This window comes from Athene cunicularia (genome assembly GCF_003259725.1).
Source record: "Athene cunicularia isolate RWA chromosome 4 unlocalized genomic scaffold, athCun1 chr4_part2, whole genome shotgun sequence".
Taxonomy (NCBI): domain Eukaryota; kingdom Metazoa; phylum Chordata; class Aves; order Strigiformes; family Strigidae; genus Athene; species Athene cunicularia.
The window spans coordinates 4,389,459-4,408,341 of NW_020799099.1; the positions used below are offsets into that span (position 1 = coordinate 4,389,459).

An 18,883-nucleotide genomic window follows, 5' to 3' on the forward strand; every position below is an offset into this window, starting at 1 on the left:
TTCCCCCCATGCCAGCCTTAGTAACTTTAATTAAATATTGTCACAGACCAAAGTTGTTAGCTTATGTATCTATTTGGAAGCTTGTTTATTCATTATGAAGAAGGTTTTGGAGCTTGTTCTTACGTAGTTTGTCTTCTTATGCAGCATCTGGGCTGTATCTTTGGCCTTCTGTGGATCTGTGTATCTACACTGATTTAAACCAGCAGAGGGTTTTGATCTAGTGGTTTAAAGTGCATTTTACAGATGTGCCTGCTAACTTGATAGTGAAGATAACTGACCAGGTTTGAAAGCCTGTTTATGAAGGCTGTGAATCTTAAAGGGAAAGAGAGAGAGAGTAACGCTATGTAGACATGCTTTGAAAGCTGAGATATAATTCAAGCAGCCAACAGGGGATAGTGCTAAAGCTGAATTGGTTATTTAATTTTTATATTTTTCTAATACTCAAATGTTTCACTTTCAAACTCCAAAGTTCTGGTCAGGCAGAGTATAGCAGGAGAAAAGAACTTTGACACCACCTTCACCTTGGCTACAGTCCATATTGGAAAGGCCTCACAGGTGAGGGAGGGGAACACATTTTCAGAATACCAGAATACAAGGACACTTTATCCATGCAGCCACACTGGGAAGCAAGTCTTAGAAAGGCTGTTCTGGCATGTGCTCCCTGAGGAATGGAGCCTTCCATAGTTGTTAGTTAGTTAGTTCAGGGTCCCATACGTGTCTCTAAGTTTTACTTTTTCTGATGTAATTGTCATTACTTCTACTTACTGTTTGAAACAGGAAGGGGAAAATATTTTCTATCTGGCCGTGGAAGATATTGAAACAGACACAGAACTTCTGATTGGGTACTTGGACAGTGACATGGAAGAAGAGGAGGAAGAAGAAGAGGAAGTAACTGTTATCCAGGAAGATGAAGATGGTGGCAACAATAAAGAAGTGCAACCAGCTGGTGAAAAAATTGCAGGTGAGTGTAATATGTAAAATATAGGATAACCTGAGAGCTTAAAAGTAGTAACAAAGAAAGAGAACACTAACTGTAGATGATTGGAGAACTGGAAGCCTCCCCAGGTTTAGTCTGAGCTCTTAGTATGATTTTTATCACTTTATTTTGGTTTAAGGTTCTTTTCTTAGTTTCTTACTAAGAAACAGCCAGTCCTGTGAATGAGTGAGCCTTGATATTATGAGAAGTTATCATTAGTTTTTGAACTAAAGATGGATTTCATTTCACCTGACATACAGTTTATGAAAGCTAAGTTTTTGCTCTAAGAGCAGTAGCTTCCCTTGAATGGGAAAGAAATAAACCTTTTTATAAAACTGTTCAGACAATCCTAAGGTAAGATGTCTAAGAAAAGGTAGGTGACCTGAGCTGTCTGGTGAATCCTCAGCATCTTTATCAAAGTAGAGACAAACTGAATAACTAATTTAGGCTAAGAGCCTAAGTTACACCCAATTTAATAATTTGCATCCATTTTCAATAATGCTGATGGTAATCCACGCAAGATAGGCTGTATATAATCCATTCAGAGACAATATCTTCTGTGAATTTTATGATGCAGTTTTGCATAATCTGTTTCTGGCAGAGAGTCTCTTAATATAACCCAAATATTCCCTGAAAACTATTCCTTTACTGTTTTTTGCCTCCAATCATGCAGATCCCCTCACCTGTAAAGAGGACCATGCATGCCCAAACTGTGAGTCCAGTTTTGCTAGCCAGGAGATTCTAGCTGAACATCTTCAGACTTTGCACCAAAAACCCAGTGAGGAAAAGGAATTTAAGTGCCGAAACTGTGGAAAGAAATTCCCTGTTAAACAAGCTCTACAAAGACAGTGAGTAAAAAAGTGTTTTTTCAGGAGTCATTTAAATCAATTTCATTCAATCATATTTTTCTCTTGATTTAATCACAATTTTAGATGTAATTTTTATGCTTATGTATTTGTACCCTTATCCTTTACGTTAATCTTATAATATGTTAATTTCTTGTATTTGTTGGAGACTTCAATTTGAATTGCAAAAATGTTGCTAATTTTTTACATTTTAAAATCATAGACTGTAGACCAGATTAGAGCTGCTCTTTGGTAAAAAGATGTTTGTTTCCATCAATGGACTATTTAGTAGTTTAGGGGATCTAATTTTTAAGTTGTGGGTGTTGTTACAGAACTAAAATAAGATTTAAAAGAAATTAAATGGTGACCTAAAAGGACAAAAAGAAGGAAAAACAATGCTTAATGTTTGCTTAATTAAATATTTGTGTGATGGAAAAAAACACACAAAAAGAAACATGAAAGATGTGAGACTTAAGAGCACATCTTTACTGTCCTTGATAGTGTAAACAGGCAGTTTTGTAATGAGTCATATACCTTACAATTACACTTTTGTACAAAAACACAACTGTTTTTGTCTTTTGTTGTTCATGTATTTTTTGCATGCAATTAAATAGAGATATTACTTTCTATTATACATTTAATTACAGATAGTACATTGGGTGCTTAAATGATTATGGATAGTACATTTAATCTAACTCTCTTGCATTGGAAAGAAACAGACTTATTCCACAGAAGCTCTTGTAGTAAATCGATCTTTTATTGAATAATGTGAACATTCCTAGAAGTGGCAGCTCTATATGAGCTCTGTGTTCTTTTATGGAAGGAAATAAAATTAAGTTGCAGAGAAATATTTGGTGGAGGCAATTCAATATTTTATCTTGAATTTAGACTCATTTCTTCTAGTTAATACTGGAAGTTGGATTTGTGTTGTATAGCTAGTTAAGTAAATTTTTATGTCATGCAAAGTAAGGTTAATCTGTGTGAGGATACAGCAGTGTGATCCTGACTCTTGATGTTTATGTATTTGGTTTGTCCCACTAAATTCCAGGAGACTTCACACATGAAATAGATTACTTCACCTGCTTAAAGATCTGTAGAGCTGTATATATGTTTTTAGCTACTGTAAGCCTGTGTAAATTGTAGAATGTTCCCCTCATATTTTTTTAAATTATTTTTTTATTTTTCTTTAGTGTACTTCAGTGCACAGAGAATATCAGCCCAGGAGACTCTTCAAGAAGTTTTCAGTGCTCTGTTTGCAATACTTCCTTCAGCTCAGAATCGAGGTTTTGTGTCTGAGTTACTGGACTGCTGTCATATCATTGCTGGCCTCCCTTTGCATGTTAGCTTTCAAGCTTGTTAGTTTCTGTGAATCCTAACAGTGAAAGAAGTCAAATGCTTTCATTCCTATTTGCTGTAAGTAATGCATGAGGTGGCCTTGGAACTGCACTGCAGCATGCTTTAAGCTCAGAGTACTTGCTGTGTGTCTGTTTTATGTAGATATTGCTTTATGTGTTGCTTTTTTTTTTTTTGTTCTTTTTTTACTGGTTGTCCCATATAGTTATGAACAGCACAAGGAGGCATGCAGAGGGGATGCCAGATTCATATGCAAGGCAGATAGCTGCGGGAAGAGGTTCAAGAGTAAGGATGCCCTGAAAAAACACAAAGAAAATGTTCACAGTGGTAAGAGTTTAATGTTTCTTTGGAAAAACCCTCTAGCCTTAAATTTGCAAATCAGAGTAAACACTGTCTTTGGTTTCTTTTTTAATGGATTCATTTGTATCATAAAGAAAATTAAGAAGTAATTAATTGCAAGAGTAACTATTCCTCCTCCCTTAGGGAGAAATTACTGTATACCAGATGAATCGTTAGTCTACTGCAGAAAATGTAATAGGAATCTGGGGAACTTTAAACTAGGCAAATATTAAAGCAAAACATTTCAGTAGTGAGGAATCAACTACTGGCACAAACTGCTACAGGAAGTGGTGAGTTCTTGATCTTCTGGTATTTTCAGGACACAATGGAATGTCTTTCTGGAAGACATGCTTCACAAACGATTAGGCTTGATGAGGGTATTGCATAAAATTCTATAGCCTCTGTCATGCAGGAAGCCAGTCCAGACAATCCACTAGTCCAGCTAGGCCCTAGTGTTTTTATATCTGTGCACTGTGAATCAATAGTTTTCAATCAAACTTAGTTTTCATGAAAGGGCAGAATGCTGCTCTCAGGTCCACAATGCAGATCTCAGTTCTGGCATTCTGCTCTCTCTGCATGTTCCCTCTCAATGTCAATGGAAGAGCAGTATGTGTGGGGACAACAGAATACCAGAGTGCAAAGAAAACAGTCTTTAGTTGATGGTGACAGCACTGAGATGTTTTGTAAGATTTTCATTACATGAAATCTCTTCTGCCAAACTCTTACAGTGTACAGAAACCCTTCCATAACCATTCTTACAAAAGATTATATTTTTTTTTTTTTTTATTATTTTTTTAATTTTTCATCCAGGACCATTGTTGTGTTTAGGCTTAGTTTTGGTCAGTTATGTAGTGGTATACAAATTCCACAATTCTCTTGAATGATCACTCCAGACATGACTGAGAGCAGATGCCTGGAGGATATTTTTGCTCTGCCTGCACAGTAAGCAGAGCTTTTGTTTTACCACTTGGGAGTCATAGAAATCACAACCAGTGTTAGTGCAGGAAGGAAAATAACCTACTGTTGAGGGATACTTCTAGAATTTCTTCCTGCATTATGTTACCTGGAGGCAAGGGAAAGTAGAAAGAATTTACGTGTTGCTTGTTATGCAAAGCTGTGAACAGATAGGCACTGTCAACTTTCTCTCCTCTGAAAAGGTCTCATTAATGTCCTTGTAAATTGAAATACTAAGTGTATATCTGTATTTATGTGTATATTGATATATAAAATACTTATTATAAGTTTTATAACAGCGAATGCATATCTGAGATGAAGTACTTTTTTATACTACAAATTTAAGTATTGAACCAGTTGATTGACAGGGACATTTTAGTAAGAAAAGTCAACATAATATGAATTCTTTAGAGCAGCAAGGGCAGGAAAGATAGAGGATGCTGAGAGTCTGAAAAGTTATGCTGGAAGCCATCTAATGAGTTTGTTTATGATCCATACTTCCTCTGTGTTTGACTAAGCAGTACTCCCCTCTTCTTTCGTTCTGTGTCCTTTCTTTTTAGTGTTCAATGTAATATGAACATTTTTTTACATAAGCTGGGAAATACCTTGCATGGGCATGTAATTACAAACGAACAGGTTTGTGGTGGCCTTGTCTTGTAATAAAATAACTTTGTGGGTTATTAAAATGAATTTCAAAAGATAAATAATAGATAAACCCAGTTAACTGCTCTGTCACTTTCTAAAGCAACTGTGAAAAGGGAAGGAAAATACATCTGGTAACTGACTTGTAGTTTGTTTTGTAATTTAGATTTTAGATAAGATTTGAACTCATTTGCTGCTAATACAATTTATCTGTCTTGTTCAGTTAAAGACTATGAATGGTATATTATTTTATATAGTAGAACACTTAACACTTTCTCAATAAAGAAAAATGGGAAAAAGTGGTTTTGACTTCAGTTTGGGATCTTTTTTGTCATTGCTGCACTAACTCCTGTATTGACTTCTGGAAGAAATCAACTGTTCAGATGTAAAGTGAGTTGTTCTTAGTTGTGAATTGTGCTTTTCATATTGGATTGGTGATGTGTGATAACATCTATTTGAAAGTTTTTTTTCTTTATTGTTCTAGTTTTCTTGATTTACATTCCATCAGTAACTGGTTTGTTGGACACCCACAGAGAAGTCCTGATATAGAACACTTTGAAAATGGGATACAAATGTAAAAATCTTATGTCAGTCAAATGACCTGTGAAAAGTCACAGACTCAGTGGAAATATTTAGATTCTTTCTTAGCACTTCCTTTTTAAAATGTTCATGGTATTTTGTTTCTGTTTCAGGAAATTCTAGGAAGAAGCTGATGTGTTCAGTGTGCAACAAGAAATGTTCCTCAGCAACAAATCTCCAAGAGCATCGAAAGGTCAGTAAGATGAAGGCTAACCCACAGCAGGCTTCAACTTCACTAAGATGTGAGACTGTGGCGCTTAGGTCACTTGAAAGCTGCTGGTATGCAAACCTTTGGGTAATCTCTTTCATGGTTACAAAACCAGTGTATTGTGAGTATTTATTTCTGTAACCACAATTAATTAAACCAAAAATGTTCCTAAACTTTAAATGCATCTTTTACCAAATACAAAGATGTTTGTCTTGTATCATTTATGCATTCCAACATTAAGTCAAAGTTGCTTGCCATTCTTCAGCATTCTTAAACACTAAGCTGAATGTAGAAGTATGTTACGTAATGATAGGATCCATGCAGACCATAAAATAGGTTCACGAGCCTTCAATTTTTGTACAAAATGCAGTCAATCATTATTACTTTGTGACATACCAGTAAGTGTGTTATTTGTAGTTTAGTTATGCAGTAGTAAAAAAATTTCTTCTTCAAAACCAGATTTTTAATGTTGTCTTTTGTTTATGCACATAATCTTTTATAACCAGAACAGGAAGGGTTAACAGTTTGAAAAGCATCTATTGGAAATAAGAGGGTTCATATAGAAATACAGATGGACTATGAATATGAGATTCTGAATCCATTATACCCAAAGGAAGTCCCTGCAAGATTAATTTGATAAATCACTAAAACCCAGGAGATTCTGTTTTTACAAAAAGCTACATTGTATTGTTTATCAGATTAACTGTAAGTCTCTAATAATGCCATGGTTATAACCTGAATCCATTGAGGATATAGATTATATCAATTAAAATATGTTGTTACAAAGGAAATGTTGGGGCCTCTCTTTTTTAATTTGTTTTTCTCCTTGCTTGTATTAATATCCCCTGCATTTCTTGTCTAATAGGGCTATACCTTGTTACTCCTCACACCAAATTGTGGTATGCCTTGCCACATGTAACGACAGTTTTTACACATCAGTTCACCTTATGTTGGCCCTGAAAATGCAACGCACCATGGCTAGTATGTCTATTTTATTCAAATGTTTGTTTTGTTTCAGTAGTTGTAGTTCTGTGCAGACACAATGACACACACTAACAAGCTTCTCAAGTAGCATTGATGGTAGATTGGTTGAGCACTTACTCGTTTTAAGAATCATCATGAAGATTTTGTGCATAAAACTTTATTTCCTCTTCTTGATTGGCTTCTCTTTTAAGCCATCCAGAAGACAGATATTCTGGAACAGATCGATATCAGATAGTGAATGAGACTGAATGTAGGCCTCGTGCCTTCATTTTGCTTGAATTACTTTGGTTTTGTAGAAGTAAGGTGGGATACAAAAATTGCCAGAAATATTTAGACGGGGTAAAGCCAGTAAGAAAATAATAGGTGAAACAGGGAAGAAAAGAGACTTTTTTTCCCCATCCATTTCCTGCCAATGTAAAGGAATAAAGATAAAGTATAGGAGGAATAGAAAATAAGCCCAAACAGGAAGAGAGAAATCTGACACACACAGAGAAAGAAGGTAAAGAGGGTCACTATACGGAAGATTGAGATCTGTTTACTCTTTGAAGACATGGTCATTCAGTTCAGTATCTTTCATGTCATCTTTGATTTAAACCCATTTTTAGCTTTGTGCATCTTGTGGATAGCTTGTGCCAGAAATGTCTAAGCATAAGTCCCTTCTTAGCCATGCACAATTAACTTTGTTGTCATCATCTTCTGTTCCTTAGTCTTACCTTCTTGTTTTCCAGACTGTTGCTTGTATCATGCTTTTTTTTTTTTTTTTTTTTTTTTTTTTTTTTTTTAAAGTTTATCTCAATAAGTTCAAGGAAATGTAGGGCTGGAAGAGACCTCAGGAGGTTTTCTACCCCCTTCTATTTTGTAGAGGCGAGTAAGCATGTACCTAAATCATCCTGGATATGTGCTGTCTCATCTTCTGAAAAGTTCCACTAAAGAAAATTCTATCACCTCAATAGATGTCTCTGTATTCTTACTTTCAGCTTTAGTACTATCAACTTTTCTGCATGTGTTCATTAGTCCTGTGTTAGTGTCTTCTGATGTTCCACTTAAATATTTTTCTTTACTGCAAATTGAGTTAGTCACTCTTTGTCTTATCTAAGAGAGCGCCAAGAAAAATTCATGACTGTTGTCTTTATAACAATTAGTATATTGCAAAGTTGTTATGAACTCTATTTGTAATTCCTAGGCTGTACAAACCACTCAGCTTTTCTTCATGCATCTTTTTTTCAAACTACTTGTTCTTTTAGTAAGCTTTTTCTCCCTGTGGATTTTCTCCTTTTTACCTATATGCTTCTTGAAGTCATAATCCCAAACAAGAAACAGGGATGCTTAGTTGAGCCCTTGGTCATGCCAGGTATAGTGGAATGACTGTCCTGAGTTTATTAATACACAAAATATGTCTATTAATGCACCTCAAAATGACAGTGCTTTCTAACAACAGCATCAACCTTGTTATTCGTATTTTGTTTGGAATTCATTAATTTTTTCTTTAGTGGTGCTATGTAAACTGTTGGTTGTGTAACATTTATGCATTTGATTTCTTCATTAAATATTGAGTGTTTTGGAGTTTCATTCAGAGTGTGGAAATAATTTTGAATTCTGATCTTGTCTTTCTTAGTGATTACAGTCCTACCCGGAATAGTCTCATCTACATTTTTTTATTTTATAGTTGATTTTCAAAACTATTTACCATAATATAGCCCTCCTCCTGCATGATGCCTGCAAAACTTTAACAATGGTTATGATGTTGATGCACTGATACTATTGATTTTTGTGGTGATCAGTATTTTTTTCTTTTCCATTCTGTCTATATCCTCCAATAATAAAGTGACAGCTGTCTATTTGTAGTAGTCCATGATTTGGGCTGCTAAGCTATATGGTAGTATTAAAAAATAAATATAAAATTCCCAGCAAACGCAGTTCAGGAAGTGCTGTAAAGGAGTTTACAGAAGACTGGGTAATAGAATGAAAAGGTTTGTTATAAAATCTCTTTTCTGCAGGTTTGTGATGTCTACTGCCAAAGCGAACGAAACACCATCTGAATTATATTCCGATACTAAGTTCTGAAGTTTAAGTAAAATGCAAAATTCAGTCATTCAAAGATTATAATGAGCGAGCAAGCAAGGGAAGTATTGTTTTCATTGATGCAGATCCTTGCTAAGGGGTTCCTTTTGTACCTTTGAATGTAAGTGTCATGTTTTGGATATGAATTGTTCACAGGAACTTAAAAGTGAGCATGTACATGTGAATAGCACAGGCCTCCACTGTGGCTCTACTGTAAGTGGAAAGGGCAGAAAAATTCAAACAAATCCCAGCATTGCGGGTTTCTTTTCCCAGGATGATGCAGTTAGAATTGATAACGTTACACTTGCAGTGCTTGTAGGCAGACTGGCAGGGGTGATGTCTCTGGCTGTACAGCTGTGGAGTGACTTTCTGACTCTTGTTGTAGGCAGGTGTTTTTAATGGTAAAGTAGGAAATTCTTCTGTTAAGAAAGAAGATTAAGGACACCTTTGAATGTAAAGGGAGTAAAGTTTTTTTGACTTTGGAAAAGGTCATAAAACAAATGTAAGATTGTGCTTTACTGGTGAGACTAGTTTGTGCTATTGCCCTTCTGGACTTCTTAGCAGATTTCTCATATGAATCTGTAAGATTCTGTTAAGAGGCATACTGTAGCATGGTTTGCTGGAGAGAAAATGTCAGAAACAAGAAGGATCCTACTTATTGTTTGTTCTAGGAGATTGAGAGTGTTTTATTGTTTATGAAAAGGCCTTGATTCTTCTTAACTTGCTTTGTTGTAGAGCTAGACTTCCTGCAAAATTATGGTGAAGAGAGTCACTCTTAAACATTATCTGTGATTTCTCCCCCACCTTTTTTCACCTGCCAGTTCCAAGCATCTCTGTGTTGGGGTTTTTTTTGCCCATTTTTGTTCAACACTGGGCAGTATTTTGTTCTACTGTGCAATCTTTATTTTTCACAATCACTGTGAAAGCCATAGAAAGCCATAGAGGAACCCAAATTTTGGACACCACTTTAAAGTTGTTAATAACATGTAATCATTTCAGTTGGATGCAATATTTTCATATCCTTGCTCTCTCAAAGCACTGCCTTCCAACAGACAGAGTCTCATCCAGTTCTTGGAGTGGTAGATTGAAATTCAAATTAGGTTTTGGAAAAGCTGGTCATAGATTACTTGTATCTTCGAAGTTTTAGCTCACTTTTACCCCTGAAACTCTTTTGAATGACCTTTTGTTTTTCAGTAAACCTCATGAAAATTCTAAGATCATCAGTCCTGTAAGTGAAAAAGTATATTTATCTGAGCATATATTAATATTGTTCAGATGCTTGCTGTTTTGTATGGCACTTAGCAAGTTGTTATCTGAAGGTGTAGCTCTTCAAAAGCATATGAAACAATTCTATGTTCTGACTTTAATGTAACAGAGGTTTATGTTGATAGCTGTTAGACAGCCCCTTAATGAGACTAATTTTGTTATATGAATAAATCATTGCATTAGCACTTGTCTGTGGTATTGCAGCCTGTATACTCATAAAGCATGTTACTTGACAAGTTTTCTTAAAATGAACGTCCATTTGAATATAATTATTCATAAAAATATTTGCTGTGTTTTATTACTGTTGTTTTACCATATAGTTGTGCACTTTTCTAAAGAACTGATTAGAGTGCCAGCTATAGAGTATACGCTTGATAGCTACAGCTATTTAATGCATATGAACACAAGTCTGATTCTTTTCTAAAGAATTGATTAAGGAGTATCAGCTCCTTATAGAATATATATTTGGTAGCTGTAGCTTTTTAATGCACATGCACATAAGCATCCATTTTGATGCAAATGTGTTCAATGAGAGTGTTTATTAAACAATGCTCATAAGTTGAAATCAGACATTTATATAGTGTTAAAGCACAGTCTGGGTTCTGATGGATTAAATATTACGTTTAAGAATACCCTATAAGTTAATTAAATAATTGTGTCAGGGGGGATTGTAATAGCAGTTGGTTGCAGAATTATGGAAATGTCAGTCAGCAATCTAAGTAAAAGTTTAGATCTTTTGGGAAAGGGTAGAGTAGTAGATTCTGTGTGCATATAAGAGAAATTAAACTGAAATGCAGCTGGATAAACAGGGTATTTAGAATGTATGATCTTCCTTTGAGCTTATCATCTGACTTTGTCTGAACTTTTCATTAAGCATCACTGTCCAAAGCGTTCAGGTTTGCAGAGATTGTAGGAAATGGCATAGCTGCTTTTTAGTTTATTAAATTATTTAATTTGCTCTAAAGTTAGTTTTTGAGTAGCAGCATAAAAACAGTGTGAGGCAGAATACTTAAAGAAAATCTCATCTCTACTTTTTTTTCCCTTGTTTGCTTGTTTGTTTTAAGTGGAGGTCTTAGCTGAACTTCTTTATTGTGCTGTCTGCAAATGTTTTTCATATTGTGTTGAAACTTTGTTATTTTTAGCTGCTAGATTCTCCTACAGAAAACCTATAAAGTTCTCCAAAAAAGCTTTATCAAATGTTATCTCTGCCTGGAAGTTTTGTTGTCTAAGGCTGCAGTTCCAAAAAGCTGAAATACCTGTTCAGTTGAAGTTCAACTAGGTTGAGGGGAGGCTGCTGATGGCAAATATAGTACAGAGTGGAAGGTGAATGGTAATCTTGACAGGTAGAGAACTGTATATGTGTTGTAATTTTGGGGAACAATAAATAACATAGGACTTTTTTTTTTTTTTTAATTGACTATCAGAAATTCTAGCTCTCAACTGCCTTTTCTATTTTTCCAACACTTAGTCTTTGACGTTATGTGCTGTGATGTTGAAAATCCTGCTAATGCTTACTGCATTTACAGAATGAATATTTATTTTGTGAGAGATACTGTTATGCACAAAGGGAGTAGCAAGGGGGAAATCACAGAATATTCATGGGTATTACTCTAGCTACTGAAATAGTCTGTTAGAGCATTTCTGTATATGTAAGATGTGTGATCTTGTTTGAGACACATATTTAATTATTAAAAATTCATTTTGCAGGTCCATGAGATCTTTGAGTGTCAGGAATGTGACAAGAAATTTATTTCGGCTAACCAACTAAAACGCCATATGATAACTCATTCAGGTAATGTACAAAAATAACACAAACTTGTGCATGTGTATTTAAGGTATATTGAGTTTTACCTCAACTAGTTTCTTATGGAAGTCTTGATGAATTCTGTGTTGTCCTGAGCTGTTCAAGCAAATCTCAGGTTCCAAGGAAACCATCCGAGCTATGCTTTCTAAGCCTTTCCAAAATCCAAGTGTAATGCTGTAGCTGTCTTCTTACTGCTGCTTTGTCAAGCTATTTTTTCATACTAGCTGAGGTAGATAATGTTAGTTAGCTGGGATGGGGCAAAAGATTGCTACTTGCCTTGTAGTGGAGGTGAAGAACTGGCGCTTGAAATTTCATGTTGAAGAGAAGAGGATGGGAGCTGAGGTATGCTGCCATACAGAAATCTGTGATAAAAAGGGAAACCTTCATTCATATATATATATATATATATATATATATATATATATATATGTATATGTATGTATATGTGTATATGTATATGTATGTATGTGTATTAGTGGACTCGTGCACATAGTTTCTAGTCAGAGGAGAGCAGCTCATACTCCATACTGTTTCATAGACCACACACAAATGTTTCACTGTGCTTGTCGTCTGCCAGAACAGGTCGCTGTGAGCAGGGAGTGGCCTCTCCATAGGTTTGGCAGTATGACACAAATTGGCTGTGCCAGAATTTCTGATCACTGCAAGCTAGCGTTTCTGTGTCTTTCACCAGTGATTAGAAACATCAACCAACACGATGGAAACACAAACATTGTTCTGTCAAATACATTAGCATTTAAAAAATGCAGGTTTTTACAGCTGCACAGGCTTATAATTGAACTATTTTCTTGGTATCAGTCCACACCAAAAGCTCATTTCTTGTAACATAATCTATATGTTAGAGGCTCCTAGCTTTCTTTTTACACTTTTGGATGAGCATTAATGTAGTTAAGTTGCAGTCACCAGTTGAAGCATAAAGGCTTTTTGCATAGAAACTTTTGGTTTTGGAAGCTAATATGTATATTGTTAATTAAGTTTTAAAACATTTAAACTGTCATGCCCTCTTTCACATTTGTAATCTGGAAACAGAGTTTTCCTCTTTGAAGTTATTCTCTTTTGATTTAAGCTAATTAATCAGAATTTAGTTTTAGCAATGATTATTGCAAAGAATGTGCCAATTTCTTGAGATACACCATGGCTCATCTTTTGTGAAGTGACTTAACTGTCTAACATAAAGGGCATTAGATGTCTTTCTAATTGGTTTAATCTTAATTGGGTTGACTTAATTGCAAAAATCTCTCTGAGGAGATGACTGTCTCTGCCTTTCATCTTCTCCCCCTGTATAAACAGGAGATTAAATGTCCCCCACTCATTTTCTGCAGAAAAACGCCCCTACACCTGCGAGGTTTGCAATAAGTCCTTCAAACGACTTGATCAAGTGACTGCACACAAAATAATACACAGTGAAGATAAACCTTATAAATGCAAGCTTTGTGGAAAGGGATTTGCCCACAGAAATGTTTACAAGAATCACAAGAAGGTAAAGCACTCTGCTGTTGTTGTTTACAGGTCTGCCAGCCTCAGATTTGCAGATTTTTTTTTCCTTTTAAGTGGTTCATCATTAAGCTCTGGCATGCTTATAAACATGGGATTAAAGTATTGGAGAATGTATTTTTTAGTGTTTGTTATATTCAAAATCTCAAAATACTAAATGAAATCTAGTTAAAAAATAAAAATGAAATAAGCAGAAGGAAATAACAGTTGCTTGGTTAAAAGCATCAAATAAGTCCCCATTTTGACTTTTCTGATTATTAGTTTTTTTAAAATGTTAGGTTATCAAGTTAAAAATGCAACTGATCTAAAACGTCTTCTTTTTTTTTTTTTGCTTTTAAGAAATACCATATTTGAATAAAACTAAATATATTCCTGTTGCAGTAATTGATGGACTTAGCAGCAGATGCTTTCAAACTGTGCTGGATTTGCACTGGGTAGCATTCACACATTAAAACAACATTAGAAGAAACATTACCTGAAAAATAGGCTTATGAAGGGATGCTCCACTTCTGTTGATTTAAGCTCAAATCTGCTTGGCCTAATTTCTGTAATGCCTGTCATTATTTTTAACCTGAGGTTACATTTTTAGTAAGGCTATACCCATGACTGCTGTTTCAGAATTACGAGAGTCTAAAAAAGAAAAAAAACCCCAACCTAACCTGTCTGGTTTTGTGCCCAGTATTTGGAACCCTTTGCTCTTTTTTTTTTTTCCCTTAAATTTTTAAAATACTACTCCTTTCTTTCCCTCTTTTGATGAAATTGATATACCCATACTTACAAGTCTTTTGCAGTTTGGCTCATGTTATATGCCATCTGGGAATTTGGCACAGGATCTTTGCACCATCTCTTGCACTTTCAGCCATAAATCATGTAAGAGTAATAATAATGCCGTTTGCAGGATGAAATGGTGATGACTTTCTAAAACAGAAAGCATTCAGAAGCCTGCTGAAGGACAAGATTAGCTCCCATCTATGCTGTGGTTGTATTTTATGTTTTAGAATGTATTAAGAAAATGGGGCAGAATCTCACAAATTATATATATTCTAAGGAAAACATATAAAATGCTATCTGGAAAGATACTTCTATATCTTAAGTGAATAAATTTACATGTTTCCTTATCTTAATTTGCAGTTGATGACTGGTAGGGAATTTTGGCTGAAAACTGCCTTCAGGATTAAATATAAATGAGTAAACACTTTGACCCAATTCTGTGTTTAAAGCAGCAGCACCACTAGCATAAACAAGGATTAGAGGCTCCACTTAATGGGAAAAATATTAAAATTTAGACAGATTTAGTGAGTACCTAATTTTGACAGAATTCCTTAAAGAATGTTGGAATACTTACTTCCTGAACCTGTTTGCACATAGTACTGGCTCTAAATCAACCCTGTCCTATAATGAAAGAAACTTACTCCTGTGTTTACATAAAGTTTACCCAAACAGCTGTGAATATTCACCCATCTCCATTTAGGTCTCTAATTTAACTCGCTAAATGAAGAGATGAGCATGAGAGACAAGAGACTGACATATGTGTCCTGAATTGCTTTTTTAGACATGCCTCTTTTCATTGGGTAAATAAGGAGAAGGTAGTAGGTAATGGAGGGGAGTATGGGTGTGTATTCACAAAACCATTTGTAAGGAGTAAGTCAAGGGATGGTAGTTTGGAACACCAAAGTAGTTGTGCCATGATTTTGGGAGGGCTGCTCAAACCACGACACAGGGAAAGAGGATGATAGTTCTTTTGCTTGTTCACAGGAATGTCAATCCACTGACTGTGGAAATGTAAAACTTTATTGTGTATCATACTTCTGTGTATTTCTTCTGCTCAGGTTTTTAATGATTCTTTAGGTGTGTATTCCTTTAAGATGTCCTCCGAGGTTTGGTTTTCTTTTGGAGGAAGAAAATTTGGACTCTGAATAATTTCACAGTGATTTTGAGTTCCAGGTTACTGTGCTAGTAGTGGGGAGCTTAGAAACCTGCAGTAGGGATGATAGGTATAGTAGTTAAAAACACTTAAATCAACAGCATTTAACGTAAAACATGTTTAAAGTTTGAGAGCAATATGCTTGAAAAAAACTGTTTGGGTTTTACAGCAGAGCTAGATAGGGTTTTTTTAATAATGAGAAACAGGATACATAAACATTTTATGCCTCTGAATTCTTGTTTTGTGTTTTAGATGGAAACTTGTTGCTGTTTTTCCTGTTATTCCTTTATGGGCTTTTTTAATCTGATTTTGTGTTGGAAGTATCAGGATAAAAATGGCTCCCACAACATCTGCTCTTAATCATCTTTCAAATGTGGGTGAATGTTGGGTCATTTCAAAGGTGCAGAAGGAGATCAGTTCCTCACATTTCACAGGATTTTGCTGGGGGATAGACAGTGGAGTTGCCTAGAGTGTATCTGCTCTGTTCCGTGGAGCATTGTACTGTGAACCCTAGCAGCGCTCATTATGTCCTTACAGCTACAGATCTGAGAGCAGGAACTGTTAGTTTTCCTGTGGTACCCCTTTGATGTGCTGCTTCTGCATACAAGTACTGCTACACTGCTCTGTGTAGGTGCATGTGCAAGCTTGCTTTGTCACTTGCTTGGAGATGTCAGCGCTGCAAAGTGTTACGTGATGTGGAACTAGCTCAGATGTCTTTTGAAAAAGCTCAGACTATGTGACTAAGTGATCATATGAAGACTATCTTTCCAGTTTTATGACAAGGGAAGAGAGTAGTATCTGAAATTCAGCCAAAGGTACTATTGGATTGTGTGTGCTACAGACAAAAGTTGTCACCGTTCATCCAGGTTAGGTTGGATGAAGGCGCATGTTCTGTGCAGATTACTTCTGTGCAGGAGAAAGCAAAGTTTTTGTTACATCTGCTCCTTTATTGCTATGCATAAAGGATGGGTTCAGAGAATAAAATACAAGGATATGACAGTGAGCAGAAATAGGTCATCAGACATAGGATTTTAAAGGGTTTATGGTTAATCCACGGTTATTAGGTCCTGGGAAGCATAATGAATGGAAGCAACTGTATTCCCTCAGTTTCTCTATAGGGAATAAGTAGCCTTGGGCTGTTTTAAGCCTCCTCAAATGCTACGGTATGAAAGACTGCCATGAAATATTCCATAAGAACCCATCCTCAGTTGCTTTGACTGTCCACTGCTCTGACGAAATGGAAGCCATCTCTGATCTGGAATCTATCAGTAGGACAATAAAAGGACAGTATTAGAACTAATACGCTTGTCGGAGAGCGTATCTCTCCTCATTAAGATTTGAATGGCTTTTTGAAATAAACCATTCACAAAAGGGGCAGATGATCTGTGTACCCTCGCATGTGGGCAGGCTGAGTTAGGTGTTTTTCTTTGTAGTGAAGATGTGCAGATGAACACTTGTATCAAAAGACTAGGAGAACTGTCAAGGAGATGCTAAGAAATAATTCTGTACTGTGCTCTTGAGAACTATCACTCAAGTGGTGAGTGTTCTAAACCAGGGCATTTTAAAAATAAACAACATGAATTTTGCGCTCGTGAAAGGTGCCAGATTGACAGCTCTGGAGACTGAACCCTTCTATTTATCCACAGAACAGGTACAGCACAGACAGCAGCACTGCGAGCTTCCCCACAGTGTCTCATCAATATGTCTCAACCCTGTTCTGGAGGAACCACCTATTGAGGTGAGAAGGTAGTTCAGTCTCTTCATGTCCTGTCAATCCTTGGCCTGACTGCTGAGTCTGCCAAGCAGGATGTCAACTAATGCAAACTGTGATGTAAACCTGTAGAAGCTGTATTGAAACATTCAGCAGATTTTATGTAATGGGTGATAATATTCCACACATCTGATGGTGCTCCAGTTGCCTTTTTGCTCTAAGTGATGTAGGCTGAGATCAAGGATTTGTCTTTGAATCCAAGGCCTCTTCATACCGCTGCAAGTACTCTAATGTTTTGATACTGTTGTGTATGTAAGAGGACATTTGTGTTAAAATCCATCTAGGTTCAAAGCCCTCAGTCTGCATTTAAATAATTTTGCTGACTCCCCACAGTCGTCTTTTTTTTTTTTTTTCTGTAGTTTAAGGGATAGCTATAAATGTTGTATGGTATTATGAATAGCAGAAATGGATTAAATAAATATATACTATGCTCATATTTACCCATAGTATACAAAATTAACTCATTTACCTAATTTTGTGTGTATTAGAAAAAACTGACTGTCCTTTTTCTCTTGGCCCTGCAACTTCTACTTAAGGTCCTTGTGAGCTAATACAATGTTTAGACACTGATGCTTTAAAAACTTGCGTTCCTTTTCAGAAATAGTAGGAAACTGGGTAGATAGTAGATTGTACAGATTAATTTACTCTCTACAGTGGGACAGCACTTAATAAGACTAGGAAACAGGGAAAGTGCTTTGCAATTTACAAAAGTAGAAGGAAGCTGAATGTTTCCCAGGCTGTAGAAAAGACATTTGTTTCAGCAAAGCTGCAGTTTGAGAGATTCATCTAAGCTTAGCTGTTTATTTTATTTATGGCTTAGAGGCTGTTTCTCAGCTATGATGCATTTTTCTACAGTAAATAAAAATCTCCGTACTGATGCTTCTATGATTATTATTTTTTTTTAATACAAGAAGCTGAAACAGGATATGTAAGACTAGTCTCATGATGTGAAAAATTTTCTTTGCCAAATTTTAGATACTATCTTAAGATTATCAGACCATTTTTACCTTCCAACTTAACTGAGATAAAGGGGTTTGTGTACATACATATGTTTAAATTTAAGTTCTTTATTTGTATTAGTAAGTGCTTAAGGCCTGTGTTAGTACTAATGAAGCAATGCAACTGAGCTAATACTTTTTTTTTTTTCCTGGTTATTCAATATTTTTGTTTCTGTTTACATGCACACCCCATGTAACACTTCTGAGAGCTGAGAAGGTACATTTATTTGGTAGTGCTATGCTGACTTTCAGAATTCTTGATAATGGCAGAATGATTGTTTTAATTCTTTATCTCCTGATGTTTCAAATTGCTATGATATCCCCTCCTGAATCCAGTCTAGAAAATTAGCTATAACTACTGTAATGACAGCTAATTGATTTCCTTGAACCTTTCCTCTGACATGTTGTCTTTTATCTGCAGACACATTCTGAAGAGAGACCATTCCAGTGTGAGGAATGCAAAGCTTTGTTCCGAACCCCATTCTCTCTACAAAGACATCTGTTAATCCATAACAGTAAGTGTTAAGTCAGAGAGGAAAAAGAACTTCCTCGGTTCTCACATTTGACTGAGAAAAACAGACATATGGCACCTTGCTCCAATATGCAACTTGCTGTATTAAATTAGTATTAAGATTCAACTCTAATCCCAGTGAGTTAGAAGATTCAG

General features: G+C 35.7%; 1 protein-coding gene across 5 annotated transcripts in view; it reads left to right on the forward strand.

Moving 5' to 3' along the window:
- Positions 1-18,883, forward strand: part of PRDM5 (PR/SET domain 5) — an 83,647-nt gene that overhangs the window by 22,959 nt on the left and 41,805 nt on the right. For 4 of the 5 annotated variants that reach the window (XR_003398342.1, XM_026848111.1, XM_026848113.1 and 1 more), the window contains exons 3-10: positions 778-961; positions 1,650-1,824; positions 3,012-3,104; positions 3,380-3,501; positions 5,802-5,881; positions 11,915-11,999; positions 13,352-13,509; positions 18,638-18,731. Coding sequence is in view for 4 of the 5 variants with exons in the window: in XM_026848111.1 (XP_026703912.1) it covers positions 778-961; positions 1,650-1,824; positions 3,012-3,104; positions 3,380-3,501; positions 5,802-5,881; positions 11,915-11,999; positions 13,352-13,509; positions 18,638-18,731 (991 nt within the window). In the remaining variant the exon portion in view is untranslated. Of the gene's footprint in view, positions 1-777; positions 962-1,649; positions 1,825-3,011; positions 3,105-3,379; positions 3,502-5,801; positions 5,882-11,914; positions 12,000-13,351; positions 13,510-17,093; positions 17,186-18,637; positions 18,732-18,883 lie in introns of all 5 variants that reach the window. The other variant, XM_026848110.1, reaches the window with a different exon arrangement.